This window comes from Ananas comosus, linkage group 21 (genome assembly GCF_001540865.1).
Source record: "Ananas comosus cultivar F153 linkage group 21, ASM154086v1, whole genome shotgun sequence".
In the NCBI taxonomy this organism is placed as follows: domain Eukaryota; kingdom Viridiplantae; phylum Streptophyta; class Magnoliopsida; order Poales; family Bromeliaceae; genus Ananas; species Ananas comosus.
The window spans coordinates 6,754,716-6,774,512 of NC_033641.1; the positions used below are offsets into that span (position 1 = coordinate 6,754,716).

The following is a 19,797-nucleotide window of genomic DNA, read 5'->3' on the forward strand; positions in this document are numbered from 1 at the left end:
ACAATACCAAATCAACCTGTTAACATTTTGGTTAACCATAATCACTAACAAATCTCTTTTTTACTCAGGGGGAAATTCCGCTATACACCCGACTGGCGACCGTCCTGGCTGGACAAGTACGTTAGCCATGGGAAATACGTTAGCCCATCAAGGCGTGACAACTCCGGAGTGCACTGCTTGGGTGCGAGGACCGACGCAAAGCTCAAAACAGAACTATGTGAGTATGATTTGATCCTCCTTTAGAGGGTCCAACAAATGACAATGCCACACTTTAACTCTAACTAGTTCTTTATGCTAGTTCTATAATTTCAATCTCGATGCTAATCAATTCCCTAGTCATAATGTCACAAAATTCACTATTGTAATGGTCCATAATAAATTCACACATTTATAGGGTTCTATGTTTACTAACCATTGTCCAACTGGACTTTGCCTTCAAAGCATACAAATAGACCACATGTCAATCTAATCACATATCAAACTCAACCCTATAATGTATGAATATCAACTATACATATACAATCCATGTATGCTCAAGAAAAGTAACATAAACATAATAGGTCATTCGATGACTTTGGAAAGCACCACCCACCTGTAGGGATGCCAACAGATTAGAACCAACGTCTTAAACTGTATCAACAACGAGCTCTCGCGACTCGGTGCAAATAGAGTTAGAACGGCTTCTACCGTAACTAGTGCGCCGTAGATCTATCGGAATGTTAATTTAAACTTCCGAACACGTCTAACCTTCATTCAGAAAGGAATAAAAGAGGTTAAACTTCAGTTATATTCACATCTTCTACAACTTTGCATTTCGACTCCAACTTGTATATATTATTAACATATACATATACTTGTTCGTACTACTAAACTTCTTATCAATTCTATCCATTAGTAACTGAGAATTAGGGATAAATAACCTCACTTTTAAGCAGGATTTCATATGATCTTAACTTAGATTTTATCTTCCAACACTTAATCATAAGTATATATATATATATATATATATATATGCATATACTCACACATCTATATACTTAGAGTTAGCTTATGGAATTCACAATGCAGTTTTGTGATTTCCACTAGCTCCAACTCCCACAGGACTTCCAATTAGCATCTCCCTGTTATATTAATTGAATTTCAATCCATACATAACCATAATTATCTTAATTTGCTATTCAATTAACTCATTTTCAGCTTTAATAACCAGCAGGAATCAATGCTGAAATCTGCAGGAATCTACTCTATTACTTCTCTTTTGACAGCCATTACATCATCGAACACTCCATTCTATAGTTTAAAACTCTTCTAAATTAGTTAACACCCAATCCATCTAGTTACCTTCAGCTCCAATCAGCGAGGAATTTTACTTTAAAGCTTCTTTTTCCACTCAACCTCAAAATCTGCACTATGTTGAAATTTCTACACTTTGCGGAAATTCTGCACTTTACTTCCTCTTTGTGCAGCCGCTACAAACCTAGAACAATTAGTTCTCTTGCTTAGAACTCTTCTAGAGTAACTAATATAACTCTAACCAGAGATAAGCATCAATCTTACCTCAATTTGCAGCTTCAACAAGCTTTCTTTCAGCTCCAACAGCAGGGTATTTATGCTGAAATTCCGTTTATGTTTGCTTCACAGCCCCTATATCACTTTAAGTAAGTAACTCTAGTACTTACAACCCCTTTAATGTAATTCTTATCACTCAAACCAGGGAAGAGACATTCATTTACCTCCTATGAAGCTTTCCTCTCAGGTCCTTCTCAATTCGGCTCACCAAAAAGCTCCATCAAGTTCCCTTCTCCAATTCGAGTGCCCAAAACTCATCAAGGCAGCCGCTGAAACTCCAATCAGCCCAATTAAAGCTTCTTTAGTGCAATTAACTCAACTCTAATTAACATTAGATCACACTTACATACCATTCATAAGTATATATATATACATGCTGCCACAACTTCCCCTAAGCTTTTCTATGGTATTAGGAATCCTAATACTTAAAATTTGTGATTCCAATCCTTAGAAGGTACATGCACAAACCCCTCCAAACCAGGAATTAACTTCCCTACACATCAATTTCAGTTTTTAACAGCAACTTACACTTACATACTCATAACATGTGATCTTTAGCATAATTCTTAGATTTCACACCTACTAATACAACTTTTAACCTCTTAGAGCCTTCTCATAGAGTAGCTACACCAAATCCTGGCTGAGGAACAGCTCCTTACCTCAGGTTTCGAAGCTTTCATAGCAGCGTTTCCAATTCGGCAGCTCCACCAAGCCCAAAACGCAAGCTGTCCACTTCTTGAACCAAACCTCCACTAGCCTAGAGAGAGAAAGAGGAAGAAAGAAATAAAAAGAAAGAAGAGAGAGAGAGAGCTGGATATGTGGACATATGCAGGGGACCAGGTTTAAGGGGATAAGGCTGAAAAACTGCAACTTAATCCCTTAAAAACCAAAAAGTGCATTGCAGCCTTGCTGTTTATAATTTGGTCCCTGCGGCTTTATAATTCAGTCCCTACACTAACAACAAGCTGGCAGCAGCAATTTGAAGCCTTTTTCTGTGTCTGGTTCACTCCGAACACTTCTAATCACTTCCAAATTATGTCAAATAACCTCTACAAGCTGCCAATTTAATTTGGAAGCAATTAATTTTCGTTTTGACATTATTTCGATCAAGATTTGCTGCGAAATCAAAATTCGACATATTACATCCAAGCATCTCCGAAATCTGCTATTAACTATTCTCGCACTTCCAAAATAATTCGGAGGTACTACAATTAACATTCATAGTTCACTTTGATCGCGTAGGTCAAAGTTAGCGTCATAATCCGAAAATCCCCTTTCAAGTTCATTTCGCGCCCGATTTGTGCCCAAATACTCAATTACCTCTAGAAATCATTCTCACACCTTCAAAATCACTTGGGAAATATACATATCGAATTCAAACTTTACTTTAATCTTCTAGATTAAAGTTAACATTGCAACCCGAAATTCTCCGTATATTACAATATATATCCTCGAGGACTATATGCCACTTCAATCCCCAAAAAATATCGAAGAGGGCCAAGATCTTTCATGTCAAATTGTTGCTGGAGATAGGATTTAACGGAATGAATACAATCAGGGTCATCGCCAGTAATTATCATATCATCAACATACAAAAGTAAGGCAGTGAGCCCGCTAGCAGAAGTATGAATAAATAAGGCATGATCATTTCCGCTTTGATGAAATCCAAAAGAAAGAATAGCTGACTAATTTTTCAAACCAAGCTCGGGGAGCTTGTTTAAGGCCATATAAAGCCTTCCGAAGCCGACAAACATGACCGGATGAATGGGAAAGACCAGGAGATGGTTGCATATAAACTTCTTCATGAAGATCCCCATGTAAGAAGGTATTTTTAACATCAAGTTGGTAAAGAGGCCAGCTACGAGAAGCAGCGAGAGCAATAAGGATGCGAACAGAAGTTATCTTAGCAACAGGGGTGAATGCCTCCTCATAATCAATGCCATATTCTTGAGAGAACCCTCGAGCAACTAAACGAGCCTTATAGCAATCAATTTAGCCATCAAACTTTGTCTTGACTTTATAAATCCACTTACAACTGAATGGAGTCTTGCCAAGCGGGAGAGGAACTAGTTCCTAGGTACCAGTACAATAAAGGGCAGTAAGTTCTGTGGTCATTGCATCTCGCCATTCAGGAATGGAAACGGCCTAGCGGTATGTACGTGGTTCCTGGTTATTAGAAATATTTGCAAGAAAAGCATGATATCGTGGAGAAAAAGAAGGAGAGGCAAGACAACCGAAAAATTATGTGGGGCGGCGAGTACGCAGTGGATAGCGGCGCTCAGCAGTCGTGAGATCGTCGGAAGGAACAGTAATTGGTGGGTCGTCATGTGGTGCCGGTACTATAGAACCTTCTACAGAAGACGAAGATGCAGTGGGTTGAGAGACAATTCGTTGGGGCTCTTCGGGAGAAGATGTGGTGGTCGACGAAGAATTAACAAGAAATGAAAGATCAATAACAAAAGGTGAAGAAACGGCGGAGGGATCAACACTTAACTTAGATTGAGCATAATATGATAAATGTTCAAGAAAAATGACATCTCGAGAGATTCGCATGCGACGAGTAGTAGGATCATAACATCTGTGCCCTTTATGCTCAAGACTATATCCTAAGGAAACACAAATTGACGATTTCGGAGTTAGTTTGGTTTGTTCATGCGGAGGCAAGAGAACAAGACAAGTACATCCAAAAACACGCAAATGAGTATAAGATGGTGATTTAGCATACAATCGCTCACTAGGAGAAACGCCAGAGAAAAGACTGGAGGGCATAATATTAATCAGATAACTGCGGTAGAAACTGCATCAGCCCAAAATTGTTTAGGCACAGACCCATCAATTAGAAGAGAGCAAGCAGTTTCAAGGATATGTCAGTGTTTACGCTCAGCAACACCATTCTGTTGAGGTGTATAAGGGCAAGAGAGTTGCAGCAAAGTACCATATTTAGCGAGAATTTGGCGAAATTCATTTGAAAGATACTCACCACCAGAATCAGAGCGGAAAGTTTTAATGGTGGCACCAAATTGAGTTTGAACCATGATAGAGAAATTTTGATACAATTGAAAAAGTTCAGATTTGTTATGCATAAAATAAACCCAGGTAAAGCATGAGTAATCGTCAATGAAAATAACATAATATTTATTTCCAACACGGGTTGATATAGGTGCCGGTCCCCAAACATCGGAGTGAATAAGATCACATGGTGCACTTGAAACATAATTGCTAGCAGGAAAGGTTTAATGGAAAGTTTAGCAAGTTTGCATCCAATGCAAGAAACGGATTCAGAATTAAAAACAGGGCCTAATACACCACTACGAACTAAAACTGTAAACTTATCAGAAGAGAGATGACCGAGACGACGATGCCATAAATCAGAATTTGAAGTTGTAGCAATATTTGCTAAGTTAATTTTAGTAGGAAGGTGCAGATAGTCCATGTAGTACAGGCAGTCACGTCTATGACCCTGTCCAATCAAAGTCCCGGTCCGACGATCCTGCACAAGACAAGAAGAAGAATCAAAGGTCACTGTGCAATCATGATCAGTAATTTGGCTAACAGATAATAAGTTAAGAGAGAATTGTGGTATATGTAGGACAAAAGGAATAGTAAAGCGTCCTGAAGTATCAGATTTAGGTGAAAGAGCGCCACTATTATTGACAGAAAGAGAGGTACCATCAGCAGTAAAAATGTGTGAAGGTGAATTTAATTGAGAGGTGAAGAAAGTAAAGAAGCATGTGGTGTCATATGAAATGATGTGCCTGAGTCTAAAATCCAGGAATGTTTCGAAATACCTCCAGGACCAGTCATACCAAAACTTGATGGTGTAGATTGGAAAGATAGAGGAGGACTGCCCTGACAAAGTGGATGGAGTCAACTGGTGTTGCTGAAACATCTGCAGTAGTTGAGGAATACTCAATTGAATAGTTGAAGGTTGCTGCTCTGTAGATGACGCGTTGTTGACCGGAGGAACAAAAGGAGCAGATGCAATAGTAGGCATATTATGAGAGGATCGTAAATGCTGATCTGCCCATTTCTTTTTTCGGCAATCTTGAATTGAGTGGCCCCAAAGATGACAGTAACGACATTGGATGCTCTGTTTGTCTTTTCTAGTACCAGGATTTGGAATGTAATTAGAAGGCGGTTGATGATGAGAAGTAGGCGCTGGCACAGGAGGTGGATTGGTAGGACAATGAGCAGCAAGAACATTAGGTATTGCAGAAGCAGAGGAACTCAAAACTTGAAGACGTGTCTCCTCGGCAATCAGTTCCGCGAGAGCCACATCAATAGTAGGGAAGGGAGTTTGATAGAGTAGTTGGCCACGTAACGCTTCAAACTCAGGTCGTAGGCACATAAGAAACTAGAACAATCGTTGTTGATCACGCACCTGCTTTTGCTTGACAGTATACTAACAAGCTGAGCAAGTGCGACACAAGTGTTCATCCATAGTCGCTAGTTGACGCCAACGAGCCTGCATAAAACTGTAAAACTCTTGGATACTACGCTCACCTTGATAAGCCATGGAGATCTCTTGAAACTCAGCATACGATTGAGCATAACTAGACTGCTCATACATCTGCCGAAGAAGAGACCACATCTGGTGAGCGGTGGACAAATTGATAAGCTGCATCCGAATGTCTATGTTTACCGATGTAGAAATAATTCCACGAGCACGTCGATCAGCAACAAGCCAGTCTTTGAGTTTGGAATCATTGGTTGGTGGACCAGCACCATCAATATGTCCAGTTAGATTGAGAGCATCAAACAAGAGTTGAATGGACACCGACCGTTCACGATAATTAAGCTCGGAGAGTTTAACATCGAGCTGAGCAATAGTCGGTGTAGGAACCTGTACAGGTGGCATCGATGGAGGTGCCGATGTAGGAACCTATACAAGCGGCATCGATGGAGGTGCGGATGTCGTGATAGAACCAGGTCGAGAGAAACCGACGGCAAGCTTGTGACGACAAGCTTTTGCGGATTAAGCTAGTCGCTCTCTTATACTATGAAAACAAAGGATAATTGGAGAAGAAATATTTTTCTTTCTTATTTGATAAATTACAAAAAACCTCTTTATATAAAGAGAGGTCAAGCTAATACATGGTGAATCATGAATTGGTAAGGAAACTAATATAGTATACAATAATATAAGGAATGTCTAATATCCTGTAAAAGAAAAGAAATAAGGAAATAAGGAAAATATTTATATAAAGTAACAACCCCCCGCAAACTCAAGGTGGAGTAAACGCTGAGAGTTTGGATAGAAAGTATTGATGTCGTTGAGTAGTCTGAGATTTGGTGAAAAAATCAGCAAGTTGTTGAGTAGAGGGAACGAACGGCAGAGATATCGTTCCATTAATATAATGATGGCGCACAAAGTGACAATCAATTTCTATATGTTTAATACGTTCATGAAAGACAGGATTATTCACAATTTTGATAGCACTTTGATTGTCACAGTATAAAGGTGTTGAAGTAGAGCACTGGACACCGAGGTCACCAAGGAGTCGGCGAAGCCATACAATTTCTGAGGCGGCAGAGGACATAGCACGATATTCAGCTTCCGTACTAAATTTGGCGACAATATCTTGTTTCTTTGAACGCCAAGAAATTAGAGAATCCCTAAAGAAAACGCAATAGCCAGTCGTAGACCGACGATCAGTAGGATCTCCAGCCCAATCAGCATCACAATAGGCACGAAGTTGAGGCTTGGAAGAGGAAAAAAAGAATAGACTTTGATGAATACTTCCTCGCAAATAGCGCAAGATACGTAAAAGAGCAGCATAGTGAACAGAAGTAGGCGCCTGCATAAATTGACTAACAATATGAACCACATAAGCAATGTCGGGGCGAGATATAGTGAGATAGACTAATGCACCAACTAGCTCACGATAACGTGTAGGATTAGTGAGAGGTTCGCCCATAGTTGGAGTTAGTTTTTGGTGGATTTGCATAAGAGTACTCACAGAGTCAGTATCAATGAGCTCAGCACGAGATAACAAGTCAGCAGTGTATTTTTGTCGAGACAATATATGTCACGTCCCGCTATCGCCAATTTGGTCGATTCGGGCCCGTATACAGACGCCGAACGAACAGAACCTCCTCTGTTCGTCCAAGGCTCAACAACAACAACAAACATGTATAAAGAAATGCCCAGAAAAATTTTAAGATACATGGCTTGCACGAGGGCAAGCAACATAGCAAGTAAAAGTAAACTAACTAAAACATTCGTACATTATATCTTGATTACTTTAAATCAAATACAAAGCTTACATAATTATTACATTCATTCTTCCAATATATACACTGCCAACTCTCAAATGAATAATTTACATTTACTTTCATCAACTATAAACAGATGAAATAAATAAGGTACAACTATACTCAATGGATGTCGCTATCTATAGCGCGCTGTCCCTGTCACGATCCTCGACCACCCCGCACGAACTAGAACCTGCATGGTTAGTGGGGTGAGAACTACTGAAAGTTCCCAGTGGGTTCGGCCGCCGACCTCGCCGACTCACCCACTAGGTCTATTCAGGCATATGTAGGTAAGAAAAGAGAACAGATAGTAACCAACTATATCAAGTAACTACTACAATGCCAGTACAAAGCTGAAAAGAACAATATATAATAGATGAAAGTTATGCATGCATGCTACTGGTAACCAATACCCAATCAACCTGGTTAACCATTTGGTTAACCATAACTCACTAACCAAATCTCTTTTTATCAGGGGGAATTCCGCTACAACCCGACGGGACCGTCTGCTGGACAAGTACGTTAGTCCATGGGCAAATACGTTAGCCCATCAGGTGACAACTCCGGAGTGCACTGCTTGGGTGGAGCGACCACCGCCAAGCTCAAAACAGACTATGTGAGTATGATCCAATCCTCACTTAGAGGATATACTAACAATGCCACACTTTAACTCTAACTAGCTCTTTATGCTAGTTTTACAATCTCGATGCTAACCAATTCTCTAGTCATAATGTCACCAAATTCACTATTGTCATGGTCCACAATAAATTCACACATTCATAGGGTTCTATGTCCATATTCTATTGTTCACATGTTCTTTACATTGACAGAAATTCACTTGTTCAGTTACTCACTGCATAGTGACAATCTTCTTATAATGCATGAATATAATACAATTCATAGATAGATATGCTCAACAGGGCGACATAGACATAAAGAGAGATTCGAAGATTTCGGATAGCACCACCCACCTGTAGGGATGCCAACAGATTAGAACCAACGTCTTAAACTGTATCAACAACGAGCTCTCGCGACTCGGTGCAAATAGAGTTAGAACGGCTTCTACCGTAACTAGTGCGCCGTAGATCTATCGGAATGTTAATTTAAACTTCCGAACACGTCTAACCTTCATTCAGAAAGGAATAAAAGAGGTTAAACTTCAGTTATATTCACATCTTCTACAACTTTGCATTTCGACTCCAACTTGTATATATTATTAACATATACATATACTTGTTCGTACTACTAAACTTCTTATCAATTCTATCCATTAGTAACTGAGAATTAGGGATAAATAACCTCACTTTTAAGCAGGATTTCATATGATCTTAACTTAGATTTTATCTTCCAACACTTAATCATAAGTATATATATATATATATATATATATATGCATATACTCACACATCTATATACTTAGAGTTAGCTTATGGAATTCACAATGCAGTTTTGTGATTTCCACTAGCTCCAACTCCCACAGGACTTCCAATTAGCATCTCCCTGTTATATTAATTGAATTTCAATCCATACATAACCATAATTATCTTAATTTGCTATTCAATTAACTCATTTTCAGCTTTAATAACCAGCAGGAATCAATGCTGAAATCTGCAGGAATCTACTCTATTACTTCTCTTTTGACAGCCATTACATCATCGAACACTCCATTCTATAGTTTAAAACTCTTCTAAATTAGTTAACACCCAATCCATCTAGTTACCTTCAGCTCCAATCAGCGAGGAATTTTACTTTAAAGCTTCTTTTTCCACTCAACCTCAAAATCTGCACTATGTTGAAATTTCTACACTTTGCGGAAATTCTGCACTTTACTTCCTCTTTGTGCAGCCGCTACAAACCTAGAACAATTAGTTCTCTTGCTTAGAACTCTTCTAGAGTAACTAATATAACTCTAACCAGAGATAAGCATCAATCTTACCTCAATTTGCAGCTTCAACAAGCTTTCTTTCAGCTCCAACAGCAGGGTATTTATGCTGAAATTCCGTTTATGTTTGCTTCACAGCCCCTATATCACTTTAAGTAAGTAACTCTAGTACTTACAACCCCTTTAATGTAATTCTTATCACTCAAACCAGGGAAGAGACATTCATTTACCTCCTATGAAGCTTTCCTCTCAGGTCCTTCTCAATTCGGCTCACCAAAAAGCTCCATCAAGTTCCCTTCTCCAATTCGAGTGCCCAAAACTCATCAAGGCAGCCGCTGAAACTCCAATCAGCCCAATTAAAGCTTCTTTAGTGCAATTAACTCAACTCTAATTAACATTAGATCACACTTACATACCATTCATAAGTATATATATATACATGCTGCCACAACTTCCCCTAAGCTTTTCTATGGTATTAGGAATCCTAATACTTAAAATTTGTGATTCCAATCCTTAGAAGGTACATGCACAAACCCCTCCAAACCAGGAATTAACTTCCCTACACATCAATTTCAGTTTTTAACAGCAACTTACACTTACATACTCATAACATGTGATCTTTAGCATAATTCTTAGATTTCACACCTACTAATACAACTTTTAACCTCTTAGAGCCTTCTCATAGAGTAGCTACACCAAATCCTGGCTGAGGAACAGCTCCTTACCTCAGGTTTCGAAGCTTTCATAGCAGCGTTTCCAATTCGGCAGCTCCACCAAGCCCAAAACGCAAGCTGTCCACTTCTTGAACCAAACCTCCACTAGCCTAGAGAGAGAAAGAGGAAGAAAGAAATAAAAAGAAAGAAGAGAGAGAGAGAGCTGGATATGTGGACATATGCAGGGGACCAGGTTTAAGGGGATAAGGCTGAAAAACTGCAACTTAATCCCTTAAAAACCAAAAAGTGCATTGCAGCCTTGCTGTTTATAATTTGGTCCCTGCGGCNTGTCTAATATCCTGTAAAATAAAAGAAATAAGGAAATAAGGAAAATATTTATATGAAGTAACAAAGTAGAGCCTACTTTCAACAATGCATTAATATTTAATTAATTAAATTGAGTTGTAGGACTCGATTGTAATAATTTTAAAAATTCAAGCTAAAAATTACAACAAGTTAAACTTTAAGGACTAAAATATTACCTAGCTTATAGGTTGAGAACCAAACATGCAATTTATCCTAATAATAATTAAAATTTTAAAATATATATGTATGGGGTTTTTGGGCTACTAAGCCTATATAACTTTTTAATTGTAAGAATAGGCATTTAAAATTTTTATTTGTAAGCTTTTACAAAGCGGTGAATTTCACAGCTTTTTCCATATTTCTATTTCTATATTTCTATTTCTATATTTTCTACGTTTGAATTCTGAAGGATATATAGTATTAAACACAAAAAAAGTAGAAAGCAGTAAATCATTTGCTGCATTTAGAGAGCGGCAATTCATTCACTGTATAGCCTAGTTTTATAAATATTTTTTTTTGAAGAACTAATTTTATAGTTATAATATATTTCAAAGCCTATTGATAATGGAATAATATCTAATATCCCCCTCAAAACTTCTAAAATATCTTATATATATAGTGCTACATTTTTTTGTTTCAAATATCCCCCCTTATATTATTACTTCGTTATTTAAAAATAACCCCGTTGTTAGTACCCGTTAAGTCATCTCGAATTAAATTCAGGTTAAATTTCTACCAGAATTAAAAAGTAGTCAAAATACCTCGTTTTTTTCTAACTTAAAGGCAAATAAGAAAAATTGGTGACGATAGAAGGATATATTTAAAAGGGCAAAAAGTCAAAATATTTTTTTTGCTCCTACCTGAAGGATAAATAAGAAAAATTGATGAGGGTAGAAAGATATATTTAAAATGACAATATAGTAATTTTATAGAAATAACGGTTATTCCTAGCAATTAACTAATAGAATTTAACTCTATATGTCACGCCCCGGATTACACTTTCCCCGGGCGCGCCGACAAATCCGCCGTATACAAAGGAATTTCCCCTGTATACGAAGCGATAGCTGTACCAGAAAATCAAACACTACCACGAACAGTAGTAGAGAGCTGCTGGAGAGAACAGAAGCTAAACAAACTGAGTTTCATATACATAGTCCAGATCCAAAATACAAAGCTACTCGCACTGGCGAGTTAAGTCCACTATGTACATAAACTCGAAACAAAACATCTACCTGCAGTAGGAGCACCTCTAGCTCAGCACGTCGGGTAGGGCTCTAACTCGCAACGCCCTTGCCTCGATCCTGATCCGCGGACGGTGCAGCAGCCGGAACCTGTGGCTCTGCAAAAACATAGGTAACAACTGGGCGTGAGAACTACTGTAAAAACAAGTAGTCCTCAGTGGGTACCGCCCAAAACAACATCGGTCTACCCACTAAGTCTACAGAAGGGAGCAAGAATAGTAGTGAAATGCAGGAATAAAGTCTACCGCTATCAAATACTACACTATCATGCTCTACACTAACCAACTGTAGGAAATGTCCAACCTGACCCAATCCAATCGGGACTGTAAGCATACCCGTCCCCGGGACTGTGAATACACCCGTCCCTGCCCCGTTGTGACTGTCAAGCTCTATCCACACTAACTGGTCCGTGGAGAGCAGGTCCAACTGGCATGAGCGACACCAACGCGAAAGCACAAAGCCTGACTCCGGAGTGGCACTCGTGGGCGCTACCCAACCGAGTATGCAGCGTATCTCTGTCGAGCTCAATCAGGCTCCAACTAGCCAAAGTCAAGTAAACAGGGTCAAAACAGGTCTACAAACCAAACCCACGTGCCCTCGGCACAATCTGTGACCAAAACAAGAATCTGGGTCCACCGCTAACCCGAACGGCACCCAACGACCCGAAACAGCCTAAACTCTGCTGAAAAATAAGCTCGGCATCTCAGCACGAGCGTAAATGCCTTCTAAACTACCTGGGGTACTCACAACCCGAATACAATAACTGTATAAAAATACAACGGCCCCTAAGGCTAAATCAGGTAATTCAACATATGCCAGATTCCGAACGCTGATTTTCTCCTATGTTTTATCCAAGTCCCACATGTATGATTAATAACAACTAATAACATGCTCCCAATTCAGTTTATATGTCTAAAACATACCTACTTATGAATTTGAGCTAAACAAACAATAACAACTTGTAATATTAACGATACATGTCGATGAACAATATTATAGGAGTAGGATTCCGATGATAAACCCACCTCGTATGCTAAATCCAACGCGGGGCGACGTCGAGAACGGCGAAACCACGCCCTCGCCCGGACTCCTCGCGATGCTACGACTGCAACCGTATCCTCGAACGGCTCCGCGGCGCGATGTCGACGTTGAATCCGAGCTCCACGGCTACTCCCCCAAGCTCCACCTCGTGTGGTTCTCTACTTCACACTAAAGAGAGAAAGCAAAAACTAAATTAATTAGAGCCACCCTCAACCAGATAAGCATGCATGGGGGAGTGCACGTGGCATCCATAGCCATGCACACTTAGTCTAGGTACTAATATATACATATATATATATATATAAAGAAAGGATACTACACTATAAAGATATATTTAAAATAAATTGGAACATTAAAAAGTATTTTTAATGTTAGTTTCTAAGAGGGGTAATAAAAAAGTCAGAAACGTTTTAAAAGTATATATAAGGGTGTGTTTGGTTCCATGTAAAACTACTCGAAAATTTTTTTTCAGCTGAAAATTAAAATTCTGATATTTGGTTGCTCGTAAAACAAAATCCTAAGCCGACCAAAAAGCACGGCGTTGGGGGCAACGGAGAGGTGCAGCACGCGGTCCAGTATGTACACTCCACCTCGTGGACCGCGTGAGATACACCTCTCTCTCCCCCTTTTTCTTATATATATATAAATAGTACTTTATTTTTAATATAAATATACTATTATATCGTACATTTTTTTAGGTGCAGTTTCGTCACTACCCCTTTCAAATATATAAATATCGCAAATGCCCATACAAAGTTGAAAATATCATATATATACCCTTTTAAATACAAAAAATTTTCACAAGTACCCTTCCTTCCAACGGCCGTTACTATAACCATGGTTACAGTTTAGTTAGGTGAGGGTTGAGTTACAAAATAATTAATTTAGTCCTAAAAAGTTTAGGTATTATTTTGACAGCAAATAATTAAGGGGCAATTTCATAAGTATCCTTCAAAATTTTTAAAATAGCATCTCTAGCACAAATTATTAGTGGATAAAAAATAAAGAAAACCCTCACCTATAGATCATTTTGAACTAGACCCCTTTAAATTTTATTTTTTAACATTAAGAGGCCTTAAACTATCAGTTTTTTTTTTTTTTTTATTTGGACTTTACTTAGTTAAAAGTTTTTCAATTGAGATCCCTCACATGAATTTGATAACATTTTTTAATTTTGTTGGGAAAAAAATACTCAATTGCTAAAATTAAAAAAAAACACTTAGGTTGAGAGGGTATATATATATAGAGAGAGAGAGAGATTTGCTACAAAACTATCGGTAGTACAACGCGGTTTACTGCGACTTGTTTTCAATGACAGAGTTTCCAAATTGAAAATCGGCACCGTTAAATATAATCTAAACTATTAAACTATCTGAAAATCAAATTTCATGCTTTTCCAAGTTAGAATTATGTCGAAGTGGACTTGACTATAAGTGAGAGGATTTTCATAAATTGTACTTTATTGTTAAAAATAAATTTTCAATTAATTTTTTTTTTGTTTGAGCAGATCATATAAGTAATACTCTAATATCAAGAATTTTGATATCAAAATATTTTTAGCGTGAGATATGTGAGTTATTTAAATAAAATTTTAAAAAATAAATCTTTAAATACTTAATGTTGAATACTACTATGGACAATTGTATTACAACTATGTATAATTTAGAAGTGAAAAATCATAATGAGATTTAACTATCACACTTAACAGACTATAGATCTTTAATTATAAAATTTTTTAAAAAATATTAAATTATGATGTGATTCAAAAGTTAGAAATTGATCATATAATTAATCTTAAATATTACATGGTTAAATTCGTGCTAGGGGTAAAATTGGTATTTTCAAAATATTGGATGACTTCTTGACGAAAAGTTAACCTATAAAGCGTATCTGTGAATATTATTGGTTTAAGAGGGGTATTGATGATATTTTTTAATTTAGAGGGTTATTCATGAAATTATGATCTTCCAGAGGGGTATAGATGAAATTATCCCTTATTTATAAGGGTATTTATGAAAAGTGTAAATATATCCGTTGTAAGTCGTACAAGGGTAGAAATGGAATTTACAACTTGTTCCGTTAGATTCTTACGGCACGTTATGTATAGGGGTATTTATGAGTTTTTTTTGAATTTAGAAGGGCATTCATAATGTTTTTTATTTTAGAGGGGTATTAATGAAATTTCAGTCTCTTATAAGGGTATCTATAAAATTTTCCCTTATTTTTAATATAAATATACTATTATATAATATTTTATTTATAAATATATAGTAATTTATTTATTTTATAGCATTAAATATATACTATTATATATTATATTACATACTTAGTTAAATTATAATACTGATATATGTAATACGATAATTATAATATATTAATAATATATAATATATAAAATAAAAAAATATATAATAACTTTTTATTTATAATTTTTTTTTCTTTTAATTAAACAACTGTAATGAAAAACTATTTTTTCATCAAAAATTATTTTTTATAATTCTACGCGAAGCCAAACCACTCTTATTAGGGTGCGTTTGGTTCGCACTATGAAAGATTACTAGCAATAAAAAGATGTCCGAGAATCTTACTCTTATTCATCCTATTACTAAGAATGTGCTATTCCTGTGTTTGGTTCGCACGGTTATATTATTTAGTCATGTTATTTAAGTTTACAAAAAATATACAACTAATTTATTTATTTCTTTAATTAATTTTAGATAATGCCACAAAAAATTTCAACATCTTTTTAGAAAAAGGGAGAGAGAGAACATAGGTTAGAGAGAGAGTATAATTAAAGAAATAAGAAGAGAAATAGAGTCGAGATTAGAGGGAGTGAGAGAGTTGAGATTTTAGAAAAAGAGGGGGAAAGAGAGCTTAGTTTAGAGAGAGAAAAAGAGTTGAAGTTTAGAGAGAAAAAATAAGTTTAGAGAGAGATACGATGTTAGAGTGTAAAGAAAAATAATACTAACTAGCCGGCGGCGGGTAGGGAGAAAGAAAGAGATTAGACATATTATGATTATCCCAATCTATTAATATGAGGATACCCACCCTCCCTCAAGGGAATGAGATTAGTACTTTGGGATGAATCTTATTTTCAAGTAAATCTAATATTACCAACTAGATTACTTAGTGCGTTTAGCTAAATACCGTTATATTTTATTATTTTTATTGGATTACTAGAAATTTTAAAAAGATAGCGCGAACCAAACGAACCTTATGGTAATTGCTCCTGGCCCTTATATAAAATTTTACGTAATGTGCATTAAATTGTAACAAAAAAAAAAAAATTATATACAATTCTAAAATTATAATAATATATATACGATGAAAATGGTTTGTACAAGGCTGGTTGTCCCTCTACTCCAACTCTTCTTTATTATGGGATGGGATGTCTCCGAAGGGACTCTACAGTCCACACCTCTCTCTACTTACTTTCCCTTGTTTGGTATCTCTCCTGAGTCATGACTTGGATCCTCTCTGCTCCCTCTTCTTCTTTGCTCACGATTTTGCATGCTTTTCATGGATGTGTGTAAGGAGAAATCCCCTTCAATGGCGGAGCCGTTGACCGAGGACTTTGCCGAGTTGAGGCTATCGGACGAGATGTCGGCGCCGGATTTAGATAGCGGCGCCGGAGGGAAGGACGGCGCCGGGTTCTTGAGCTTTGTTGGTGTCTTACTTCCCTCTCTCTCTCTCTCTCTCTCTCTCTCTCTCTCTCTCTCTCTCTCTCTCTCTCATTATTAGTTCCCTCATCATGAGAACCAAACACCTTCAAAACTGTATAAACTGATCTGAAGTAATGTTGTATCCTGTTAGTTTTATTGTACAGTATTTTTACGCACTGTTTTATCCCTTCTTAGTTCCCCAACAAGCCCGATGCCCGCGGCACCGTTGGAGCCTAATCAGGTATTTTGTTTCTTTCTTTGAGTTGAAATGATGAAACTTATTGCAATTTTGTTGAATGTAATATTTGTGAATATGTGGCTAAAACTGGTTTATTGTCCTATCTACTCAGAAATTTATGCAACAGTTTCTTAATACAAGTACTGCAGCTTTCTTTTTCATTAAGTACTTCACTCCGAACGTACAACTTGATCAGATTTTTTTCTATTTTGAATTCAAAGTTTGGCGCACGGTCATTTTTGGATTTATGATTCTTGATTGGTTGAAGTAAAGCTGTTTCTTCTTATTGTCTTAACATTTTAAGTTAGCTTGGAATTTATAGCAATCCTTTGTCTGCTGGAACGCAGTCCAAAATTTGAGACAGCTCAATAGAATAGCCTGACTAATTATGAATGGAACACTCGTTGTTAATGTGACCTTGGTCCCCTTGAAATTTGCTCGGTAATTTTAAGCCAAAGCAAAATAAAGCAATTAGAAAGGCTTCTGATGAATTCTTTGGGGATGCTAAGCTGGCGTAATATCTTACGCAGATCTTTGAAAATATCAGAGTAGTCCAAAAGTATTTGTTTATGACTTATAGGGTGCATTTGGCTCGCATTATGAAAGATTACTAGGAATAAAAGATATCCGAGAATCTTATTCTTATTCATCCTATTACTAAGAATGTGGAATTCCTGTGTTTGGTTCGCACGGTAATATTAATTAGCCATGTTATTTAATATTACAAAAAATATACAATTAATTAATTAATTAATTTATTTAATTTTAAATAATGTTACGAAAAGTTTCAATATTTTTTTAGAAAAAAGGGACAGAGAGTATAAGTTAGAGAGAGAGAGCATAATTAAAAAAATAAAAAGAAAAATATAGTCGAAATTAGAGGGAGTGAGAGAGTTGAAATTTTAGAAAGAGAGAGAGAGAGAGAGAGCTTAGTTTAGAGAGAGAAAAAAAAGTTGAATTTTAGAGAGAAAAATAAGTTTAGAGAGAGATATAAGGTTAGAGTGTAAAGAAAAATAATATCAATTAGCCGGCGGGTAGGAAGAAAGAAAGAGATTAGACATATTATGATTACCCCAATCTATTAATATGAGGATATCCACCCTCCCTCAAGGGAATGAGATTACTACTTTAGGGTGAATCTTATTCCCAAGTGAATCCAATATTACCAACTAGATTACTTAGTGCGTTTAGCCAAACACCGCCATATTTTTTTATTCCCATTGGATTACTAGTAATCTTTAGAAGATAGCGCGAACCAAACGCACCCATAAGTCCTTAGAGCTTGCTTATTTGCATTTGGAGCATGGCGAAGTGACGGTAAGAGGTTATTGTTTTGAATATCCTTCCTCACACAAGGGGGGGAGCTAAGAGAATTTCTACATAGCTAGTGGTAATATAACTAGAGCACAGTTTGCTTTAAAGGATCATCTTAAAAGGACTTTTATGAAAGATGACTTTGGTCTTCTAAATGCTGGTTTGTGAATCGCAAGCCGTCTAACTGAGCACAATAAGACTACAGAAGGGCTTTACAGTTTTACAGTTGCACAAAATACTATGGAACAGGTTGAAAGGAGTTTGTCTTTGTTAGTCACATTTCTTGGGTGTCTTTGGCTTAACTTGAAATTGTTTATGATATAGCTTTTGACCCCTCTGACTGAACTATTTATACCTTGTAGTGACTGCAATATCATTTAATAAGTATTTTTTTTTCGTCCCGACTCTTTTCTGTGGAGCATTCTTTATTTCCCTATCTGCTGTAAATCTTGCAAGTAAACCTTTGTTTTTAGTTTTGATATTTAGCCAATCAATATGCATTCGAGTTGCTGACCCTGAAAAAGTAAATGTGCTGGTCAATCGCAAGGTAGAGAAACACAATACATCCTTTTTGGCTTTGGGCTCTGGTGGTATTTTATTATTATTGATGCCAACAAGGGTGATTAGGAATAATCTAGCGGCAACTTGTATAAGGACCTAGCTCAAAATAGGATTGAGTGGTGTAAGAGGATTGATATGTCCAATCTCATTTTATTTCTTTTGAGGATTAGTATAGCGATCCCCATGTATCATGGAAAGGAGGGCTAGTTTAGTTGATAAGAGTTTTTGGCTTGGAAAGACAATTTATGTTATTTAGCTACATGCTGATTTTGTCTTATTCAGCAGAGAAATCATGTTTTTCTGATTTTTCTTAGATGCTTGGCTTAAACTTTTGGATCTTGCATCATAGGGCGGGAATCAACGTTTCTTTCTGACCCAAAGCTACTATTACAACAGTAATCCTCGGCAAAATTTCTACTAGTTTGTAATGATAGTTTCGGTTGTATACGACTAGTCTTTTCCATCTTGAAGCTTAACAAAAAAGAAAGTTGCCATTATTTTTCTACTTGGCTTATTAGACACAATTTTTGCAGACATGTTCTCTTTAGACACAATTTTTGCAGACATGTTCTCTTTAACCTATTCTATGCTTGCTTTGAAACTTACAGGAGGATTAAAATAGATTATATTTAGTAAGTAGACTATCATTTTGTCTTTTAGGGTGCTATTGTTTTTCTTAATAGTATCAGTTAGCTCACTCTTGATGTTGGCTTAAAGGGGCAGCAACCTGCCTGGTGGCATGAGGCCGGGTTGGGCCGAGTCATGTTCAAGATGACGGGAGGTCGGATTGGGCCAAGTCATGCTCGAAGTGGCGTGAGGCTGGTTAGGCCGAGTCACAATCGAGACCCGTGAGCGCTGTCTATATGCTTCAAGCGAATTAGTTGTGTATTTCTAATAGCTCGAGCTTTTGGGAGTAATGATTAGCGCCAACGATCCAACAAGTGGTATTAGAGCCAAAGGTTACGAGTTCGATTTCTGCAAGCTGCGAATTTGTACAGGGGCGAGGAAGGGGGGT

The 19,797-nt window shown here is 37.1% G+C and overlaps 1 protein-coding gene and 2 long non-coding RNA genes across 7 annotated transcripts; all 3 read right to left on the bottom strand.

The window, feature by feature from the left end:
• Positions 474 to 2,391, bottom strand: LOC109726203. 3 transcript variants are annotated; one of them, XR_002220441.1, is made up of 5 exons: positions 2,229 to 2,391; positions 1,734 to 1,838; positions 1,558 to 1,644; positions 1,342 to 1,477; positions 474 to 747 (listed from the first exon to the last, which is right to left on the bottom strand). It is a non-coding gene; the product is annotated as an uncharacterized LOC109726203 (long non-coding RNA). The 3 variants fall into 3 exon arrangements; XR_002220440.1 differs by lacking the exon at positions 1,342 to 1,477 and having other exon boundaries at positions 2,229 to 2,390; XR_002220442.1 differs by lacking the exon at positions 474 to 747 and having other exon boundaries at positions 954 to 1,477; positions 2,229 to 2,390.
• Positions 4,719 to 7,668, bottom strand: LOC109726858. Of its 2 annotated transcripts, none has more exons than XM_020256678.1 (2): positions 6,073 to 7,668; positions 4,719 to 5,059 (listed from the first exon to the last, which is right to left on the bottom strand). In XM_020256678.1, exons 1-2 carry the CDS (start codon positions 6,425 to 6,427, stop codon positions 5,022 to 5,024), a joined length of 393 nt encoding a protein of 130 aa, XP_020112267.1. In that variant the 5' UTR covers positions 6,428 to 7,668; the 3' UTR covers positions 4,719 to 5,021. The 2 variants fall into 2 exon arrangements, with proteins under 2 accessions (XP_020112267.1, XP_020112265.1); XM_020256676.1 differs by having other exon boundaries at positions 5,358 to 7,668.
• Positions 7,780 to 10,594, bottom strand: LOC109726859. 2 transcript variants are annotated; one of them, XR_002220643.1, is made up of 6 exons: positions 10,432 to 10,594; positions 9,937 to 10,041; positions 9,761 to 9,847; positions 9,545 to 9,680; positions 8,796 to 8,950; positions 7,780 to 8,017 (listed from the first exon to the last, which is right to left on the bottom strand). It is a non-coding gene; the product is annotated as an uncharacterized LOC109726859 (long non-coding RNA). The 2 variants fall into 2 exon arrangements; XR_002220642.1 differs by lacking the exon at positions 9,545 to 9,680 and having other exon boundaries at positions 10,432 to 10,593.

Coding starts and splice junctions, on each gene's coding strand:
- LOC109726858 (XM_020256676.1), bottom strand. CDS start 5,917: ATGTGCCTACGACCTGAGTTTGAAGCGTTACGTGGCCAACTACTCTAT. Junction 5,060..5,357: donor TGGTATGACTGGTCCTGGAG/GTATTTCGAAAC, acceptor TGTCTTGTGCAG/GATCGTCGGACCGGGACTTT.